Source organism: Eublepharis macularius, chromosome 11 (genome assembly GCF_028583425.1).
Source record: "Eublepharis macularius isolate TG4126 chromosome 11, MPM_Emac_v1.0, whole genome shotgun sequence".
Classification (NCBI taxonomy): Eukaryota; Metazoa; Chordata; class Lepidosauria; order Squamata; family Eublepharidae; genus Eublepharis; species Eublepharis macularius.
The window spans coordinates 92022441-92042487 of NC_072800.1; the positions used below are offsets into that span (position 1 = coordinate 92022441).

The 20047-nt window shown below is 48.3% G+C and overlaps 1 protein-coding gene across 2 annotated transcripts in view; it reads right to left on the minus strand.

Annotated features, from left to right (window-relative positions):
* Positions 1-20047, minus strand: part of ALS2CL (ALS2 C-terminal like) — a 75828-nt gene that overhangs the window by 41190 nt on the left and 14591 nt on the right. For both annotated transcript variants that reach the window (XM_054991989.1, XM_054991988.1), the window contains exons 2-8: positions 14891-14999; positions 13067-13244; positions 11888-11953; positions 8790-8955; positions 7609-7737; positions 6372-6491; positions 5210-5277 (exon numbers count right to left, since the gene is read on the minus strand). In XM_054991989.1, the coding sequence (XP_054847964.1) occupies positions 5210-5277; positions 6372-6491; positions 7609-7737; positions 8790-8955; positions 11888-11953; positions 13067-13244; positions 14891-14996 (833 nt within the window). In that variant the 5' untranslated portion in view covers positions 14997-14999. The remainder of the gene's footprint in view (positions 1-5209; positions 5278-6371; positions 6492-7608; positions 7738-8789; positions 8956-11887; positions 11954-13066; positions 13245-14890; positions 15000-20047) is intronic.

Consider the following 20047-nt stretch of genomic DNA (forward strand, 5'->3'; position numbering starts at 1 on the left):
ATGCGAGCTTCCAGGTCTCCCCATGAGATGCTCCCGGGTTCTACTCCTGCTAGGGCTAGGCGGGTAGTACTGTTGAGACCATCTATGACTGCCCTCCTAAATTCTAAGTCGTCGAAGTCCGGCATGTCGCTCAAGTCTAAATCTACCTCGTCTGCTAGTTCGGCTAGGAGCTGCTTTCTGGCTAAATATGCCTCTGGGTCCTCTCCGGGTTTTTGAGATTCTGCAATGTACAGGGCCTTTAAGCTTTTAGTGGGCCATAGAAATGCACACAGTTCTTTAATTGCTCCATACTGGCTGCGTGTGGCTAGCCTTCGGTTAGAAATATAGGCATTGAGGGCCGAGACTATTTCAGGGGCGGCGCATTGGCGGGCTAGTTGGGCCACATCGGAACCACTAGCGGAGGGCTGGGAGGTAGTTACGTGAGTGAACCATTGGATGGCCGTGTCTCGGTTTAGGGGCCCCATACGATCTGCTATGGCTTGGAGCTCATCGGGCCTCCAATTACGGGTTTCCTTAACGACCCGGTCTGTCTTCTTGCCGTCCTCGTCCATGGATACAATCTCTTTCGTAGCTATCGGATGGAGGGGCTGTGGGGCTTCCTCGGGCTGGGACGAAGGGGGTGACCAACTGTCGGTACTACCTTCGGGGAGGGCCAAGAGGGCTGAGGGGTGCACGGCGGAAATTACGGCCTGTTGCATCCCCAAGTGTCGCTTCAGGGCCTCTAGCTCCCTCTTACAAGCTGAATGGTCCGTGGCTGCGGTTTTAGACTGGTTGTGGTCCGCCATGAACCGGGCGGCATGGGTGAGCTTAGTAATCTCCTCTTGTCCCTCCGTTAATGCGTGCTCAGCCATATCGGCACGAGCGGTGGCCGCTTCAGCCTTGTGCTGAGCGTCCTGGAGGGCGGTAGTTAGTCCTTGCTTTTCTAGTATGAAATTGACGCGTTCGGCGCGCCACTCAACTGCTCTTCTCTCATACTCTTTTTCCTGTTCGTTTAGCTTAGTCCTGAGAGTCTGGATTTCTAGGCGCAAGGCGTCCTGCTCTCGCTCTGACCTCTCCTCTAGCTCCTCCTGCGTGGTTTGTAACTTACTAATTAGGGACACGCTGTCCTGCAGGGCAGTGAAAAGTGCCCAGGCTCCATATCTGTCCTTTTTGCTAGACCTAGGTTTCTCCTTGTCACAGAAGTCCTGGAAGGCGCTTCTAACTATCTGGAGTGGGTCGGGTCCCTTGAAGGAACCGGCTTCCCAAGGGCAATCTCCCTTCTTAACTAGCCACTTCTCCAGGCGGGGCACGGTGGGGTTTGCCCGGTACATTTTACTTTCGTTTAAGGCTGATCACGGGGGAGGTTAAAGAGTGGATCAGCGACACCAGGGGTGGGGAGATTAAAGCTGCTCAAGGGTTTTAACAACTTCTTCCTCTCTATGTCCCTTTTGGGAGGTTTATCCTTCCCTCAGGTCCTCAAGGGTTTTTACCAGGGGGTTTTAAGGTCCTACTTTTAGGTTCACAAGGGTATTTTTAAGGGTCCTACACTCTGTTCTTCTCCACCGGGGGAGAAGGAAAATTCCTATTCCCGTTTCAAGCTTGCTTACAAGCCACGGGACCAGGAAAAGTTTACTGGCTCAGAAGGTGCTCTCAAGCTCTCTAAGCCCAAGAACCAAAAACGCTCAGTGCTTCCAAGCCTCTGCTCAGAAGCTAAAGCTCAGGGGTCTCCCAAGCCTATACTCGGAAAACCAAAAAGTGTTCCCAAGCCTCTGCTCAGAAACTGCAACTAAGGGGTCTCCCAAGCCTCTGCTCAGGCAACCAGAAATGCTCCCAAGCCTCTGCTCAGGAACTGCAACTAAGGGGGTCTCCCAAGCCTATGCTTAGGCAACCAGAAATGCTCCCAAGCCTCTGCTCAGAAGCTACAATGCTCTCAAGCTCTCTAAGCCCAAGAACTGTACTCAAAAAGTCCCCAGGCCTCGTGCTCAGAGACAAACGGTTAAACTGTCTCCAAGCCAAGACCAAAAGACTAAAAGCGCTCAAGGACTGCCTCTGCAAGTCCCCAAGCAAAAGTGCCCAGGAGTAAAGCTTACTGTACTCCCAAGCGAGGTGCGCTCAAGAGTTCTAACAACTCCCAAGCAAAAGTGTGCCCAAGAGTCCCACTGACTCCCAAGCGAGGGGTGCCCACGAGTCTGACTTAGAACTCGCAAGCGGAAAGGCGCCCAAGAGTCTATCTTAAAACTCTTAATCACGGTGCGGCCGGCTGCCGCGGGGCTTCAGGAACCTGGCTTTAGATTCCCAAAGCTAAACTAAACGAACGGACTATCGATCCCTTCACGTTTCCTCCGGAGCGGGGATTGAAGCCTAAGTGCTGGCAGGAACGGGGGGTTTGGACGGACTTAGGAGAGACGGGGGAGGGCGGAAAAGAATTTTATATGTGCTGCTTCAGGATGTATATATGCGTATATATCTAGAGCCTACTTCTGGGATCCCACCCACATAGACGCGTTTAGGCGGCCCGGAAAGTGGCCAGGAACTTCACCAGTTCAGAGGTCCTCACCCACAGTACACCGGTTATAACGGCTGGAGGGCCTCGCGGTGCACCACAAAAGGCAAGTAGTCCAAAGCTGGCTGAAGGAGGAAATGGGGAAAAGCCAACCCACAAGATAGGAAATGCTCGCTAGAGCCACACACACTCACACTTTTAATTCCCTGAGCTAAATTGCGCTCTTTACACTGAGGTCTGGAAAATTTTCCTCTAAGTCAGTTCGCTGAAGACACGCGTGTCGACTCACGTGGATTCACACGAACTGGGTTATGCCCGCATATTCTCCACCAGTAAACTGTTACCAGAACTGCTCTTTTATTATAATGGGGAATTAGCTATAGCAGTCTGTAACTTTAATATTAAGCGCGGATCATAACCTATGTTTACGGAGGTCCCGATCCCAGACACTCTAGTGACAAAGAGGCAAACTACAAATAGGTTCCAAACACGTGTATTTGGTGTGGCGTAAGCCTAACTTGCACAATCATACAAGGAACACACAAGATCTAGGAAATACAGCGTAGGAAATACAGAGACGTTCGCATTAGCGGGTTCCCAACGATGATAAGGGAAATACTCACAATCCTGGAGCGAAGCAGAGACGCAGCAGCGAGGGTGGCCCAATGCCAGCACTGGGACCACAGACGGACAGCAAGGAGGTCTGGATAGGGAATGGCCGAGGCACCGAGTGGTCTGGGAGACCAGCTTAAATACCCCAAAACGTACCCTGGGGCTGGTGCTGTACTTGGTGGTTCTCACAGTTTAAAACAAAGGGTCTAATGGGTCACTGAATGGCTAGGATGGGCCACTTTGGTAATCAGATTGTGATAAGTGACACCTCAGGAAGAGGGGACAAAAGAGGGAGGGGGAAATCCGAGTGGGCTGAAAGGATGTTCCAGCGGACAGGGCTTGTCCTGATGTCATCAGCTTCTGGAATGCGGAGGTTTCTTTGAGATGCATTCTCTAAGTGCTTGGGATGGTCAGCACTTAGTTCTTCTCCGGGGCGGCTCCTAAGATATGCAGAGCGGGGCGAGGGGCTCTCGCTGCGGACGTGGTGTGCCCGCTTCGCCGAAATGGCTTCTCAAAGCAATCTTCTTCCCAGGGTCTTCTGGCTGCCTAGGAACATGGATGCCGGCTGGGCATAGCAGGGGCTGGATAGCAGGCTGCCCGGTAGCGAGGGCAAGCTCGGCGACCGGCTCGCGGGAGGCTCCAGGCGGGAACTGACCAGGGAGCGCCTAGCCAGGCTCGCTGGAGGTTTCCCCGGCTGGCGCCCGGCTGCTAGCAGCGGCTTGGGCCCATATGAGGCAGGCTTTCATGGAGGCAGGGGAACAACACTTTAAAACACAGTCCAGAACAGGGAACAGGCACGGTCCGTGGCAGATGGCAATGCAGGCACGGGGCACACTTGTAACACAGTCCAAACGCACACTAGGAAGTCCAGATACAGGTCAGGGCAGGGCTGCCCAGAAAGAGAGTCCTTTGTGCAGTTAACCAAACATGGAGTCAGTAAACTACACAGTCTATAGCAGCAGCAAGGGTAATCGACATGCAGGCAGGAAACTGACACGTGTATCAGAACACACACGTGCAAAGCAGTCTTTGGTGCAGCAGTAAAACAGCAACGCAGGAAACTTTGACACAGTTCATAGCAGGCTTCGAAGCAGGGGAGGGGGCCTACTTGGCAACACTTTCGAGAACCACAGTTCTCTTCGTCAGATGCAACTTTATTGTAGCATAAGCTTTTGAGAACCACAGCTCTCTTTGTCAGATGCAACTTTATTGTAGCATAAGCTTTCGAGAACCACAGCTCTATTTGTCAGATGCAACTTTACTGTAGCATAAGCTTTTGAGAATCACAGCTCTCTTCGTCAGATGCAACTTTATTGTAGCATAAGCTTTTGAGAACCACAGCTCTCTTCGTCAGATGCAACTTTACTGTAGCATAAGCTTTTGAGAACCACAGCTCTCTTTGTCAGAAGCAACTTTATTGTAGCATAAGTTTTTGAGAACCACAGCTCTCTTTGTCACATGCAACTTTATTGTAGCATAAGCTTTTGAGAACCACAGCTCTCTTCATCAGATGCAACTTTACTGTAGCATAAGCTTTTGAGAACCACGGCTCTCTTTGTCAGATGCAACTTTATTGTAGCATAAGCTTTTGAGAACCACAGCTCTCTTTGTCAGATGCAACTTTACCATAGCATAAGCTTTTGAGAACCACAGCTCTCTTCATCAGATGCAACTTTACTGTAGCATAAGCTTTCGACTCTTTTCTATTTTGCTACTACAGACTAACACGGCTAACTCCTCTGGATCTAAAAGCCAATAGTTACTTAGTTTCTTCCTTAGCACTTATAAGACATGCGAGTCCCATTGTAACAGGCAGTTAGCATGACTAAGGGCCAAGCTACAAGTGACGAATGACACTTGAACGGCAAGTGGATCGAGTGGAGAGCAAGTGAAGGGCAAGTGAACAGGGAGGAATACGCTTGCCGTTCAAGTGCCATTTGTCACTTGTAGTTTGGCCCTGAGATTGCAAACCAGGAAACTTTCCCAAAGCCACTCTGTTACCTAGATGAGCTTATGTAGGATGTTGCCTGAAGCTCGAAAGGATGACTGAAGCAGGCTTCAAACTCAGCAAAGCAGGAAGATACAAGACAAAGTAAATAAAGAAGTTTCACTTACTTCCCCACGTCTCTCTCAGCCACGTCGACCCACACGAGCTTCAGATCGAGACTTCGGAAATTGCTCCCCTGGAAAGGCACATTTTTAAAAAAATTAAAAGGTCACAAGAGAAATTTTGGCACCAGTGCACACTTTTGAGATCACTGCAGGCACGTTCAACACCGCACTCCGGCACTGGTTCTCTGCCCGTCTAAGACAGGCTGTGACGCAGGGCTACATGTGCAGAAATCCCTGGGTTTGAGCTGTGATATCTCCAGGTAAAGGAAATGGTGGAGTAGACACTGGGGAAGACGTCTCTCTGCTGAAGACCCCTAGGAGGTTGCTGTCAGTCAGAATAGGCAGAATGGAGCAAGAGAGACCAAGAGCCAAACTACAAGAGATGAATTACACTTGCCTGGCAAGTGAACAAACTCACGTGTATTCCTCCCTGTGCACTTGCCATTCACTTGCTCTCCACTTGATCACGTAGGTGGAGCGCAAGTGGAGGGCAAGTGAACAGGAAGGAATATACGTGAGTCTGTCCACTTGCCAGGCAAGTGTCATTCCTCACTGTAGCTTGGCTCCAAATGTCTCACTCAGGAGGAGGCAGCTACATATATATACTCCATTATACTACCAAGGTATGTTGATAAGTTACTAATGTTCCTCCGGACCCTTAAGACGGAGATGTTCCACCAGGCCCTTGGTGGTTGAGGCAACTGAGCTTCCAATTTGGCCTCCTACTGGGGGGGGGGGTCTTTGTTGTGTTATCCACTGCTTGTCAACGGCCCCCCGTGGGCCTGAAGGATCATATACAGAATTGTGCAATGAGCACTGCTGAAGGTGGTTTTCTATATCATATTCGCTTTTTTATGCTACCGGTTTTATCTGTTTTTTAACATCTTTTAAAATGATGTGATCCGCTCTGAGCCCGCTTGCAGGGACAGAGCGGACTGCAAATTCAATAAATAAATTAAATAAATAATATTGCTATCATGACTCTCCCCCACCTTCTCACCCAGAGGATGTTAGGATGTGGAGGAGGGCAACCCAAAGTGCCGTTAGAAAGATTTCTAACCACCGCACAGACCTTCTTCTCCAAGTGAATCAGAAAAGACCACCATTCTACTCATAGGCCAAACAATCAGGGTTTCTGCTTTCACACTTGCACCTGTCTTCTCACCTGGATCAGCACAAGGATATCATTGAAGAGCAGAACGCGGTCAGATCGGCCTGTGCTGGCATAGACTGTAAGATTTCGGCTATCTTCTAGCAGCCTGCGTTCAGCAATACAGAGAACATCCTGCAATATGAAGATAAAAGTTGTTTTCACCGCTTCGTGATACACTGTAAAATCTCAGCAATTTCATCTTTAAATCTTATACCAATGAAGTAAATCTAAGGCATGTTTCTAGACCTCAGGATTAAGCAACGGACAGCAACTACTAACTTTTTAAAAATTAGAGTCAATGAGCATTAGTTTTTTTTAAAGAAATAATGATTTCATTTCATCTAAACCTTTGATCTGATAATTTTAGACAAACAAGCCATCCATACTAATAAGCCAGGCAAAAATCGCTAGCTATCTGGAACAGCCCAGATTGTTGCCAATAAACCCAAACTGAAAACTGACATTAAAAGGTGGAAATTTTCCAGGGTTCTGCAGGATTTATGTCTACAGAATGGATATCATATAAAAGTAAATCAAAGTCCTGTTAGTTCAGGTCTAAGAAATAAATTCTGTTTTACTCAATGGGGCTTGCTCCTTGGAAAGTACTCTTAGGATCACAGTCTCAGCTCTTCAAATGTAAACTTTAAAAACGTAACTTGGCATCAATTTTAATGCCCATGTAAATCTTGGGCAGCTTTCTCTTATTCTTGCCTCGTATGTTGTTACGTAGATTGTATGGCATTGTTTTCTACTTCTATAATCCAGTTTTTGGTTCGCATTTTTGTAGTGTGCATGACACTGTTTTTACTGCAAAATATGTGGCATGTGTTACACGGCTTCTACTGCACTGTCTGCTATTCCATAATCTGCCTTGAGCCTCAAAGAGAATGAAGAAAATAAACAAAGCTACCTTAATTTTTCAAAAAGGCAATACCCCCACTATTAGATCATTTGCTATTATTCGCAAGCTTTATAGATGTTCAACAAAATGTAAGCCCTTTCTTCTGTGACTTCTCCCTCCATTAAGAGGGTCTACAGAACATTGAGGCAAACTTGTCCCGCACAGCAGATATTTAGAAGCCACCTCGCTGCACTCAAGGTCCCAAACTTATTCTTAGACATCCAGAACTGCTTAATTATCTCATGCATCCATGCCTCTTGCAGAGGTATTTTCCTGTAGCAGGAGAAGTCTTAAGGGGATGCTTTGAATGAATAACTCTCAAGACTCTAAGTATTCTTTCTCACGCACTGTGAATTTGTGCCCCAGCGATTTCCAGAGGCTTCTGGTAAGACAAGCTTCATCCAACACTTGGCTGACGAAAGACAGCAACTTAGCAAACTTTTGGGTCGCATCAGCGATTGCTTCACTCTCCGGACACTGTTAGAAGGGAAAATGGAATAACCCTTCAGTATTTGCTAGCCAGTCAAGGGCAGATCTATAACTCTTGGTTTCTCCTCTCCCAACACATTCTGGAGTTGTAGGTTAATGAGGGTACTTAGGATTTCCCATCAGAGATCTTTGAGAACAGAATCCAAACACACTCGGATTTTTGTTTTTTTAAATTGTCATAAAATAGTGAGCAAGCTTTTCACTTCCCCAGAAATCTTCATCAGGATGTGTTTAGTACCCCCCCCGCACCAATAAAAAAGGGGGAGGTGAAGAGTTCCACAGGGGCAAGGTGTTTAATTCTGCAAACCTCCTGCAAATCCCAAGTTTGCAGAAAAATAAATAACATAAAAGAGTTGGGGTGCGCGGTTTTTGCCCCTAAACAATACTACTGATGTGTGCAAATGTCATTGTGGGAGGAGAATCTTTCAGGTGGTATTTAGGGTTGCTAGAGAAAAACAGCACTGAGAAAAGAAGGTGGGTAAGGACAGGGATAAGCTGTCAGGAAGGAAGACGAGGTGGGCAGTTCGGTGAGACAAAAATAAATTAAGAGGGAGAACGGGATTTCCCCTCCCCTGTGAGTCCCACTTGTAAAATCATCATTAAGGCACAATGGCTCCCAATCTTGGAATATTTAGCCAAAGAAGAAAATAGGAATAACAACACGGTGAAACAAGACCTCTACTATTCTATGGCCTATCTTTGACCTTTGTAACCCTTTTATATTTATGGTTCATATTCTTACTTAATAGACTAAGTGAATATCAGCAATTAAGAATACGGGATGCGATGTTTGTAAGCTAAAAATTTCCTTCCTTCTATTATTTTCTAACTTGATGTTATTTGACATTTATGTTAGTTGAAGTTGAATGTTTTCTCTAACTATTGAACAAATGTTTTTAATATCTTGCATGTTTCTGTATTGTTGTTAATTGTAAAAAAATAAGAAAACCGAATAAAATATTATTAAAAAAAAAATTTAAGGAGCGCTTAGTCTGGGGCAAAGAAGACAGCCAAACGTGTTGGGTTGGGAGATCCAATACCTGGCCAGCAGCTCCCTCGAGCTTAGAGAAGATGAGACTGTATTGCTGGAGCTGATCCCGGAAGGGCTTGTGCAACACCGTATGGAGAGCCACCGCTATCGAGGCATCCAGGGAGAAGTCAGCGAGGAACTGCTGCAAGGCTGGCTTGTGCGACTTCCAGACCTCACTGCCAAGATTCAGAACACGTTATTGGAAGAGGGGAGGGAGGCAAGAGGATGCATGCGATCGCAAGTCTTGCACAAATGCGGCAACTCCTAAAGCACCCAAGTGAGATGTGGGCCATTAATGCATCACAGCAGGTTCCCAATCTCAAGGCTGCTTCACACCAAAGCTCTTCCACAGGGGAGGTAGACTGAAACCTGCAGAACTCACATGGGATAAGCACACCTGTGGATGCCCCACTGAGCCACAGATTCCTAGCACACAAACATATAATGCAATCTGCACACGCCTTAAGAAGAAATGAGATCTGCATAAGGTGCATAGCTCAGGGATAAAATGCATGCTTTACATGCAGAAGGCATCAAGCCAAGCCTGAAAATGCACAGGGGAACGCTTGCATCTCAGGGAGCCGTGAGTTCTTTGCACCATCAACAGCTTTACTCCAATCCCCATTTGCCTCTCAGACTTATTTGCATAGCTAAAAACCAATACACTTGTGTATGGGCCTCCTAGTCTGATTCTCTAACCACGAGCCAGTTCTCGTGGCCCCTTCTTACATGCCCAGGGTAATGCCAATCGCCATTTCCCCAGGCCAGTTTGGTTAGGGATCCTGATGGTGTTTTGCCATCTTCTGGGCATGGAGTAAGGGTCACTGGGTGTGTGTGGGGGGGAGGCAGTTGTGAATTTCCTGCATTGTACAGGAGGTTGAACTAGATGACCTTGGAGATCCCTCCCAACCCTATGATTCTATGATTCTACACCACACTGGCTCTCACTTTCAGCATAGTCACATTCTTGGGACCAGCGGAATCCTAGGCGGCTCTTTCAAAGCATACAGCCAAATACTCGTCTGAAACGTGTGCCTCCGACTCCCATTGCAACAAAAGATTTAGCTTTATCAGAAGCTTTCACGGGCCTGCTTCCAAGCTCCACACCTCATTACGCAACTCCTTTTGAAATATGTCAAAACATCAAGCAGAGACGTGTTTTCTATCCCGACACCCCATCCGCGTGCACCCGGCTCCCTTGCCAAAAAAGCCTCGTGGCCAAGATTCACGTGGCTGCTGGCCCCGAGAGCAGGTTTGACAGGTGCTCAGCCACCCCTGCATCCTTTCGCCAGGCAGGGCTCGCAGAGGCTAAAACGGCACACAGCCCAAAGTCCACTGGACTCGTCCACAAGACCAGCTCGTGAAGCTCTTCCTCCAACGCATCGCTTCTTTTCAGGAAGCCGTGGCAGAAGCCAAGATTCAAGACTCTCCCCACATTTACTCAACGGCCGCTGATGGCAAATCGGAAGCCAGAAGGCAGGTCACACCCAAAACGCCAAGGGAAGGGCTCACACAGTGGGGCAAGGAAGGGTTTGAGAAACAGAATTTGAGAATCAAGTTAGATGCAGCCGCCCAGATACGTGCCTAAGATCTTTTACTTAAAAAGAAAAAATCTGCAGCCCCAGGCAGCTGCTTCAGAGAGAGGCAGAAGAGGGTGTTAACTCTTTCTCTGCCTCCTCTCATTATCGTACTTCGCTCAGTGAATGTCCTCGCTGTCAATCATATTGCATTTTCACTCGCACTGTGTAATCCGCCTTGGATCTCAGTGAGAAAGGCAGACTATAAAGTTGTTATTGTTGTTGTTGTAGTAATATACAATTCACCCCCTGAAGTTTGTAGCTGTGTTAACCTGTGGCAGCAAACACATCTGTCTGCTAGATCCCATGATGGATTTCCATGGATTTTTTAAAAAAGTAATTTACATTATTTACAGTCCACCTTTCTCACTGGGACTCAAGAGGGGGAGCTTGATTTTTGCTGATTCCCCATCTGCAACAGCCTTTCTGCCCATGCTGTTCTTTGGGGTCTCTGCTCCCTCCACTTGTTGGGGGGGGTGTTATTTGGGGGTGCAGTCAGGGAGGTGATGGTGTGGGAGTCACCTGTGGAATTTATTGGTGGATCCAAGCCTGGTTTTTTTCCCCCCGCCTGCTGAAAATCTCCTGCAGGCATCTAATTCATAACAGCTTTTATTTTTCAAACTGTGTGTTCTGCTTTAAGGTGCTACAAAATACCATTTCATTCCCCCCCCCCCTCCAAAGCTGCAATTTAACACCACAGGAGGGGGAAGCTGGTACATGGCGGGTCTGTAACATCACAGCTGGCCAGTCCTTGCATTTCTAGAGCTAGATGGCAAAAGTCATAAGAACGTAAGAGAAGCCATGTTGGATCAGGCCAATGGCCCATCCAGTCCAACACTCTGTATCACACAGTGGCCAAAAAACTGGGTGTCCTCAGGAGGTCTGCCAGTGGGGAAGGGGCACGAGAAGCCCTCCCACTGATTGCCCCCCCCCCCAAACACCAAGAATACAGAGCATCACTGCCCTAGACAGAGAGTTCCAGCTATACCTTGTGGCTAACAGCCACTGATGGACCTCTGCTCCATATGTTTATCCAATCCCCTCTTGAAGCTGTCTATGCTTCAAGCTGCCACCACCTCCTGAGGCAGTGAATTCCACGCGTTAATCACTCTTTGGGTAAAGAAGTACACTCCCCAAAGTCCACTTCGGAGAGCGGTAACTGACTGCCATTGGCTAGAGCGGGGAGGAGAGAAGTTGACCACTGCAATATGTCTTGCTTGACTTGTAAAGACATTCGGATTCCCTTACTGGGAATTTTTCTTTTTCTTTTTCTTCCAGCCATGTCTTTTGAAGTTCACAAACAGGACATTATAGGGACGGCAGCCCTGGAATATATACAGAAATATACTGCCTCTGTGTAGAGAGATTCATCTACAGCTACTGCTGTATTCTTTCCTCACCTTGGGGAGACAGAGCAAAAGGAACTTGTTCTTCAACGGCTCAATGGCCCTTCTACCAGTTCCAAACAGAACATTTTCTTATAGAGAAGAAATAAGAGAGAAACGGCTGACCATCGAGAAATATCACCCACCTTTTATTCTTAGCAGCATGTTCAAACCCCTGGAGTACAGCGCAGGTGGCAAAAGTGGAGAAATACCTGTTTTAAAAGAAAAGTCCACACCAATATTAAGCCGTGTGTTCGAGCTGCACCAGACTTAAAAGCACTTGTGCGGCCCTTCGTAATGGCTGAGGCCAGGGGTCATTTTGTAGAAAAAGAGCTGGAGGAACTCATTAGCATAATTCATTAGCATATGCCACGCCCCTTGCAATAACCGGAAATGTGTCATCGGCATAACTGATTTGCATATGCCACACCCCTTGATATCATCTATCTGGGCTGTTTTGGACACAATCCTGGCCATTCAGGGCTGAAATTGGGTCCAAAATGGCAAAAAGGGGCTGAAAATGGCCCAAAAGGGCCCCAAAATGGTCAGGATTGGGCCGCTGCTGAGTGGGAGAGTGATCCACCACCCATCAGAGGCCTGATCCAGGCCGTTTCGGCCCCAATCCAGGCTGAAACGGGCCCAAAATGGCCGAGAGTCAGATGGGCGGGGCCACCTGACATGTGACCTCTTTGGGGAACTGCGTTCCTGCGCATTCCCCCTCGAAATGAGCCCTGGCTGTGGCACATCTTGAGTACACCAGTGTGGAAGGAAGGCGGGAAAGCAAAGCGTGGCCAGGAAGGCATGTGCTCTGGCAACCGTGCTGAAGCTAAGGGAGGTGGGTCAGGGCTTGGACTGGGCTTCTCTGGGGGTCTCTTCCTGTACACCACCTTGGGATTGAGACAGGGGGAAAGCGGGACAGAAAACATGATGTTCATGTACAATGAAAGCAGGACTTCGGCAAGCCACATTCTCTGCCCACAAAGTGTTCGCCAACGTCATGGGTTCAACTGCAGAAGACGTCCATCCTATGGTTCCGGAGATTTCAGCAAGGATGAACCGCAGCCGAGAACAGAGGGAGAAGCTCGGCTGGGAAATGGTATGCTCCCTCCCAACAAGAGGGAAAATTAAATTTTTTAAGGAGCGGTGGACACTTTTCTATGGGAAATCTAAAACATTTGCGTAAGCCATGCAGAGACTTTGGGACACAGAAGAGCTATTCTGCTCTCGTTTAAAGGCGAGGCTGGTTATTAATATCTCAATGATAGTAGTTTCACTCCCCACCCAAGCACCCACACATAAAATATGAGCGTGGCTCTTGTACTCACTGGATGTATCGATCAAGGAACAAGTCAGCTTTCCAGACTAGATAGACGTCTTGGACACTGACGGATTCTGAAGCACTGAAGGCTTCCTTGAGGGTTCTGCAGTTCTCTTCTGTCAAGCCCCAGAGAACTTGGAAATGGTTGTTCAATAGCAAGAAGAGATCCGAATTCTCAAAAGAGCCTTTGGGAAAGAAAGAGAACACGGTTATCAAGTTCCCTGTGGCTCCAGAGATTCAGCTACAGGAGGGTAGATTTCAGTAGAACATCAGGATAAACTTCCAAATGGTAGGAGCAGTTTGAGAGTGGAACCCATCGCCTGGGGGTGGGTCAGGCTTTCTGCTCACTGGAAGTATTGAAGCAGAGGCTGGAAAGCTATCTATCATGTGTCTGACGAAGGGAGCTTTGACTCTCGAAAGCTGAAAATCTAGTTGGTCTCTAAGGTATTGGAGCCAAATATTGCCCTTCGACCACAGACCAACACAGCTAGCCACCTGAAACTACCATCTATCTTTGGATAGCTGCACTGAGCAGTGGGTTGGATTAGATGGCCTCTGAGGTCCCTTCCAACACTAGATTTCTAAGTCAAGGCAAAGAAATGAAGTGCAATGTCCTAAATGTGTCTACTCAGGGCTTTCCTTCTGGGAAAAGAGGTGGTGGAACTCAGTGGGTTGCCTTCGGAGAAAATGGTCACATGGCCGGTGGCCCCGCCCCCTGATCTCCAGACAGAGGGGAGTTGAGATTGCCCTCTGAGCCGCTCAGCAGCATGGAGGGCAATCTCAACTCCCCTCTGTCTGGAGATCAGGGGGGGGGGGCCACCAGCCATGTGACCATTTTCAAGAGGTTCCGGAACTCCGTTCCACCACGTTCCTGCTGAAAAAAAGCCCTGTGTCTACTTCAATCATCTACAAGGGGAAGTTGTTTGATGTGGCCATTGATGTCTAGATTCTCCTACAGGGAAAGGGGCTCTCCAAGAGGTAGAGCAGACTGGAAATTCTTCACGCAGAAGACGTAGAGTAACTCCCGGTAAGAGTAACTCCCGTTTACCAAGCAGTTCTGACCAGATGAAACTGTGGCTGCCAGGCTGATGGAAGACCCGCCTGGGAAACGTCTGCTTTGTCCACTCGAACATCCAGGGCCGATTCAAAATGTAAGCATGAATTCATCTGACAAGGCAGAATCTCAAGGATTACCTCCTCCCATGCAAACCTGCTCAGCAGGCACAGAGGCCGCACAAGGCCATCTTCTGTGTGCCCCCAACTCTTGGAAATATGGTGGGTCACCACAAGAGAGGGAGGCCTTCAATGCAGCAACACTGGGGCTTTGGACCTCTCTCTTGTGTAAGCTTGACTCTGCCCACCCTTACTGGATTCCTGCTACATGCTCAAGATGTTTCTTGGAGGCTTTCTTATCCTCTAAATTAAAACCTAAGGGTTATTTATTGTTGTGACCCACCCTGAGCCCGCTTGCAGGGCGGGCGGGATATAAATATAATAAATAATAATAATAATTTTCTAGGGACTGGAGAACTGGGACAGTGGCCGTTTTCACACATACCTCTAACCATCTGGAAGATCACATGAAACTCACAGCACGCAGCGTCTTCCTAGCACGATTTCCCGGCACGATTCCCTTTAATGGCGCAATGATGTCAGAAATTGCGCCATTAAACGGGATCATGCTGGGAAATTGCGCTAGGAAGACACTTCGTGCCATGAGTTTCACGTGATCTTCCGGAGGCTTTGGGCGTGTGAAAACACCCAGTCTCTGCTAAACAGGGACGACTGAGTACAATCGATTCCATCTTAATGCCCACCTCCCCAATCTCACCTGATTGTAGCAGGGGCTGAAGGATGACGTTGTTGATCCGTGCCAGGTATGCAGAGAATGTTTCTTCCGTTCTTAGCAACGAGGTCGCCACTTCTGCGATGCTCATGTCCTATTACGGGCACAGGGAGAGTGCATGAAGACTCAGAATTAGACAAGAAGCAGTCACTCTGGCTCAAACTCCACGTCAACAGTTCCTTAGCCATAAGGTGGCCAACTCTGGACTGGGAAACTCCTGGAGATTTGGGGGCTGGAGCCTGGGCAGGGAGGGACCTCAGTAGGGCATAATGCCATAGATTCCACCCTCCAAAGAAGACATTTTCTCCAAGGGAACTGATCTCCGCGGTCTGGAGATTGGTTGTAATTCCCGGAGATCTTCAGGCCCCACTTGGAAGTTGTCAAGATTGCCCCTTGGAGGTTGCTCCCGTTGTGTTGAACAGCCATCTCAATTGAAACTCTTGCACTCCCCAATCCCCACTCCTGGACCATGTAATATTCCCGGAGTCCACAGATAAAGGCCACCAGGAGGAGGAATGGCTTGAAACAACTTTAGTACAAACAGCAGCGAAAAGTTCTCATGCAACTGTCAAGAAGTTTTGTTCTAAGAAAAAAGCTACATGTGATTTCATGCGATTTCAGGACAAGTTCCTTAAGAATATTACAAATAAGAAAATAGCACTGAATTGTAAATTCTTTCACTACACATGCTCAGGAAAAAGCACAGAATTCTGCATCTTTTAACAGTCGTTTAAGGTAGCCTTGCAAATAATAATAATAATAACATTCGATTTATATACCGCCCTTCAGGACAACTTAATGCCCACTCAGAGCGGTTTACAAAGTGTTATTATTACCCCACAACAATCACCCTGTGAGGTGGGTGGGGCTAAGAGAGCTCAAGAGAACTGTGACTGGCCCAAGGTCACCCAGCTGGCTTTGTGGAGGAGTGGGGAATCAAACCCGGCTCTCCAGATTAGAGTCCCGTGCTCTTAACCACTACACCAAACTGGCTCTAACTCTGTAACTCGATAGCTGTAACTCGATAGCAGAGCATATTTTTTGCATGCAGAATAGCTCATCTTCAGTCCTTGGTACCTCCAATAAAGAGGGGCAGGGAGAAGATGTTGGGAGCAGCAGGACTGGAGACCAGAGGCACCTTAGAGACCCACCAGATTTTCAGAGTGTAAGTTTTTGAGAGTCAGGGCTCTGTCTGAAGAAGGGAACTCTGACTCTCGGAAGCTTATACTCTGGAAATCTTTTGGGTCTCTTCTGCGTCCACCCAACTCTGTGCGCCACCAAACTCAAATCCTGCTATTCTACTGCAAACCAACACAGCTACCCATCTAAACTATCCAGATGAGGCAAGAAATCCTTCCTCCACCTGCAACCCTTAAGGACCACTAGCAGGCAATCGACAAGTCTAAGTTAAGAACACTAATAGTCTGAGGGCCAAGCTACAAGTGACGAATGACACTTGAACGGCAAGTGGACTGAGTGGAGGGCAAGTGAACAGGGAGAAATACACTTGCTGTTCAAGTGTCATTCGTCATGTGTAGCTTGGCCCTCACTCAGTAGCCCTACTCACAAGTTACAGCACATGCACAGATACTAGGTACATATGCGCAGACATCTGTTTTGTGAAGAAATAGCTAGCACGTGTAAGCTTCACAAATGAAACCAGGGACCAGTTCCTGAAGAAACGTGCCGTTTCAATCATACATGCAGCTGTATACGTGTTGACTGTAATGTCAGAATTACTCAATGTATGTATAAGAAAACACAAGTGAATGTTCTACACGGACTGTATGTGCATTCATCGAAACTTGTGAACAGGGCTAATATAAAGCAGCTTTCAAAGTCCGAAACCCTAAGAAAGCTGCTTGTAGTATAACGGCCTAAATCTGGGAGGCAGGTTAACGCACAACTTATCCAAATGAATCTTGGCTGGAACTCAGAGGGTCACACTGCAATGCCAACTGGGGTCCAGTATGGCTCACCTAACTGATCTGGGCAAGGGGCAAAACACAGACTCTTGGCTCTTCTCTGAGCTGAGTTCTGACTAGACATTGGCACGAACAGAAAAAAAACTCCGAACAAACTGTTCGTTGTTCGTTGCCATCCATGAACAATGAACAACGAACAGTAACGAACATGACCCTGTTCACAAACATGTTCATTGTTTGTGGCCCTTTAAAGATCCCTTTAAACTATCATCTGGCCGGCAGCATGGGGGATCCCTTTAAACTATCATCTGGCCGGCGGCAGGGGGAATTCCCCCCCTGCCACCGGCCTGCTGATAGTTTAAAGGGCCCTTTCCTGCCACGTGCAAGGGGCAGGGCCCTTTAAACACCCCACAAACTGACTTTCCCAATGTCCAATACCCACCAAATGTGCAGGGGACATAGTCCTCACTGTCCTCCGAAGACCCCCCAAGTTTCAGAGAGATTGCACCTCGGGAAAGGCATGATGCATGGGTCTCCCCCTTTGTTGTAATTTTCTCTTCACAGTGGCAAAAACGGGACTCTCTGCTGGAAGTACTTTGAAGGGTTAAAGCCAGAAGGAAAGCCAGAAGGAAAGCCAGAAGGAGTTCAGACAGAGTTCAGTCCCTGCCTCCGGTTGCCAAGAGGATTGATTACAGGTGCCACTTGCAAGGACCAATTGTTCGTTTAGAATGGGGCCTCACGAATGGCTTGTTCGAACAGACGAAAGGGCCGTTCGTGGTTTTTTTCAGTCCGTAATGCTGTTCGTGCCCATGTCTAGTTCTGACCCCCCCCCTCCCCTTGCTGGAGTGGGATAGCACGTTTGTTTTAAGAACTTTTGGATTATGGGGATCTTATCAAAATCAAACATAAAAATTCTGGATCCTGTACTGTTTGCAGGGTACAAGCACTGTAAATAACCACACGCCCCAGAAACAGGACAGGTTAAATACAGTTATTTTCCCCTCTTAAACGAGCATTCTTCCACTGGAAAGATGACTAACTGGAAAGTTGTGGCTTCCCACACGCTGCTGACGAATTAGCCCTGATTTCCCCATCACCTCTAACTCTGCCACCAACGAGCATTTTAGGAAGTCGAAGGGCCAAGCTACACATGACGAATGACACTTGAATGGCAAGTGGATTGAGTGGAGGGCAAGTGAACAGGGAGAAATACACTTGCTGTTCAAGTGTCATTCATCATGTGTAGCTTGGCCCGAAGTCTCTCTTAGCTAGGAACATCAAATCGAACTCAGGGCCAAGCTAGAAGTGACGAATTACACTTGAACGGCAAGTGAACAGACTCACGTGTATTCCTCCCTGTTCACTTGTGCTCCACTTGCGTACACTTGAACGGCAAGTGAACAGACTCACATGCAGGGCCGGTGTGCCCATTGAGGCCAGGTAGGCAGTGGCCTCAGGGCACAGGGTGCCAGAGGGAGCACCAGAGGAGGCGCAGGGGGCGGGAGTGCATGCCACAGAGCTGAAGCCACCTATCCCTCCCGCCCTGCGCCGCCGCTGCCGCCAGCACATGCCCCCAGCTGGGCGCAGCAGCCGCGGGCAGGCATCTGCGGCACCGCAGGCAACCAAGCAGGAGAGCTCGGAGGCCACCTGCGCACCGTCCAAGCTGCCCACTGCAGCAATCGGGCTGGCGGCATGCGCGCTCCCATGATGACGTCACATGACACGTCATCCCGGAGGCTGGCGTGTGTGTGTGCGCGCGTGTGCAGGGGTGCCCAGTCGGCCGGCTGGTTGCAAGCACCAAAAGCCCTAGCGCCGCCCCTGCTCACATGTATTCCTCCCTGTTCACTTGTGCTCCACTTGCGTGAGCGCAAGTGGAGCACAAGTGAACAGGGAGGAATACATGTGAGTCTGTTCACTTACCATTCAAGTGTCATTTGTCACTTCTAGCTTGGCCCTCAGGGCCAAGCTACACATGACGAATGACACTTGAATGGCAAGTGTATTTCTCCCTGTTCACTTGCCCTCCACTCAATCCACTTGCCGTTCAAATGTCATTCGTCATGTGTAGCTTGGCCCTCAGACTGCGCCAGTTTGCATAACTTCTGCATTAAGCGGAGGGGCACTAGACTGCCTGGAAAAGAGGAGCATGGCTCCGGTGCCTTTTCCATACATGCAAAACAAAAACCCCTCCCTACGCCTTTGTGCTGGAAACTGTTGCCCTTGCATTTTTTGCTATTGTGCAGTCGTTTTAGAAAAGGGCACGGGAGCCTCTTCCAGAAAAGAGAAAGCCCGGAGAGCGACAAATGCTATTAAACAATAGCGATGAGCTCAGCGGCAGGAAACTAAAATACAGCCAGGTGTGAGGCAACAGAAAAGGCACAAAATGTTGATTTCTACAAAGAGGTCACGTCCAGGCCTTTCACAAAATGGGGAAATGACACTGAATTCCTGTCACCAGAAGCACTGAACAGAATCCAATTTACCCCACCCGGCTTTGCCAGCCCCAAATGGTGGTATTTTGACAAAGCAGTGTCTGTCCCAGCTGCCTAGCTGACATCACAGACGCTTTCTCAATTGGGAATTTTTTAAAGAAACACCAAAGTGAGCCGTTTCAGTTTATTTAGCAACCTGCAGAGGATGGGAAGTCTAAAATTGTGCTGAGGTGTCTCATGTGGCACCAACCGGATGATCTCTGAGTTCCCACAACCCGACATATTGTCAAAGGCTTTCACGGCCGGAGAACGATGGTTGTTGTGGATTTTCCGGGCTGTATGGCTGTGGTCTTGGGATTGTAGTTCCTGACGTTTCGCCGGCAGCTGTGACTGGCATCTTCAGAGGTGTCGCACCGAAAGACAGAGATCTCTCAGTGTCATGTGAAAGATTCCCACAACCCAATTCAACGCCAGCCCAAATCCAAATGTGTCCTAACTCCTCTCTACCTCCCATTTCATTGGGAATGCGTTCCCATCAGTTCAGACAAACATCCCAAAACAAAGATCCAAGAGCAAGAAAGGCAAAGATCTGGTCAAAGATGGCAGCTATTTATGTGGTGAAAAGAGCCCTTTGCTATACCTCGGCTTGCCTGGGAGTAAATCCACTTGGCTATGTTCAATGTGCAGCCCATGTGAAAGATTCTTTACTTTTCTCCTCACAACAACCTAGGGTTGCCAGCTCCAAGTTGGGAAATTCCTGGAGATCTGAGGGGTGAAACCTGGAG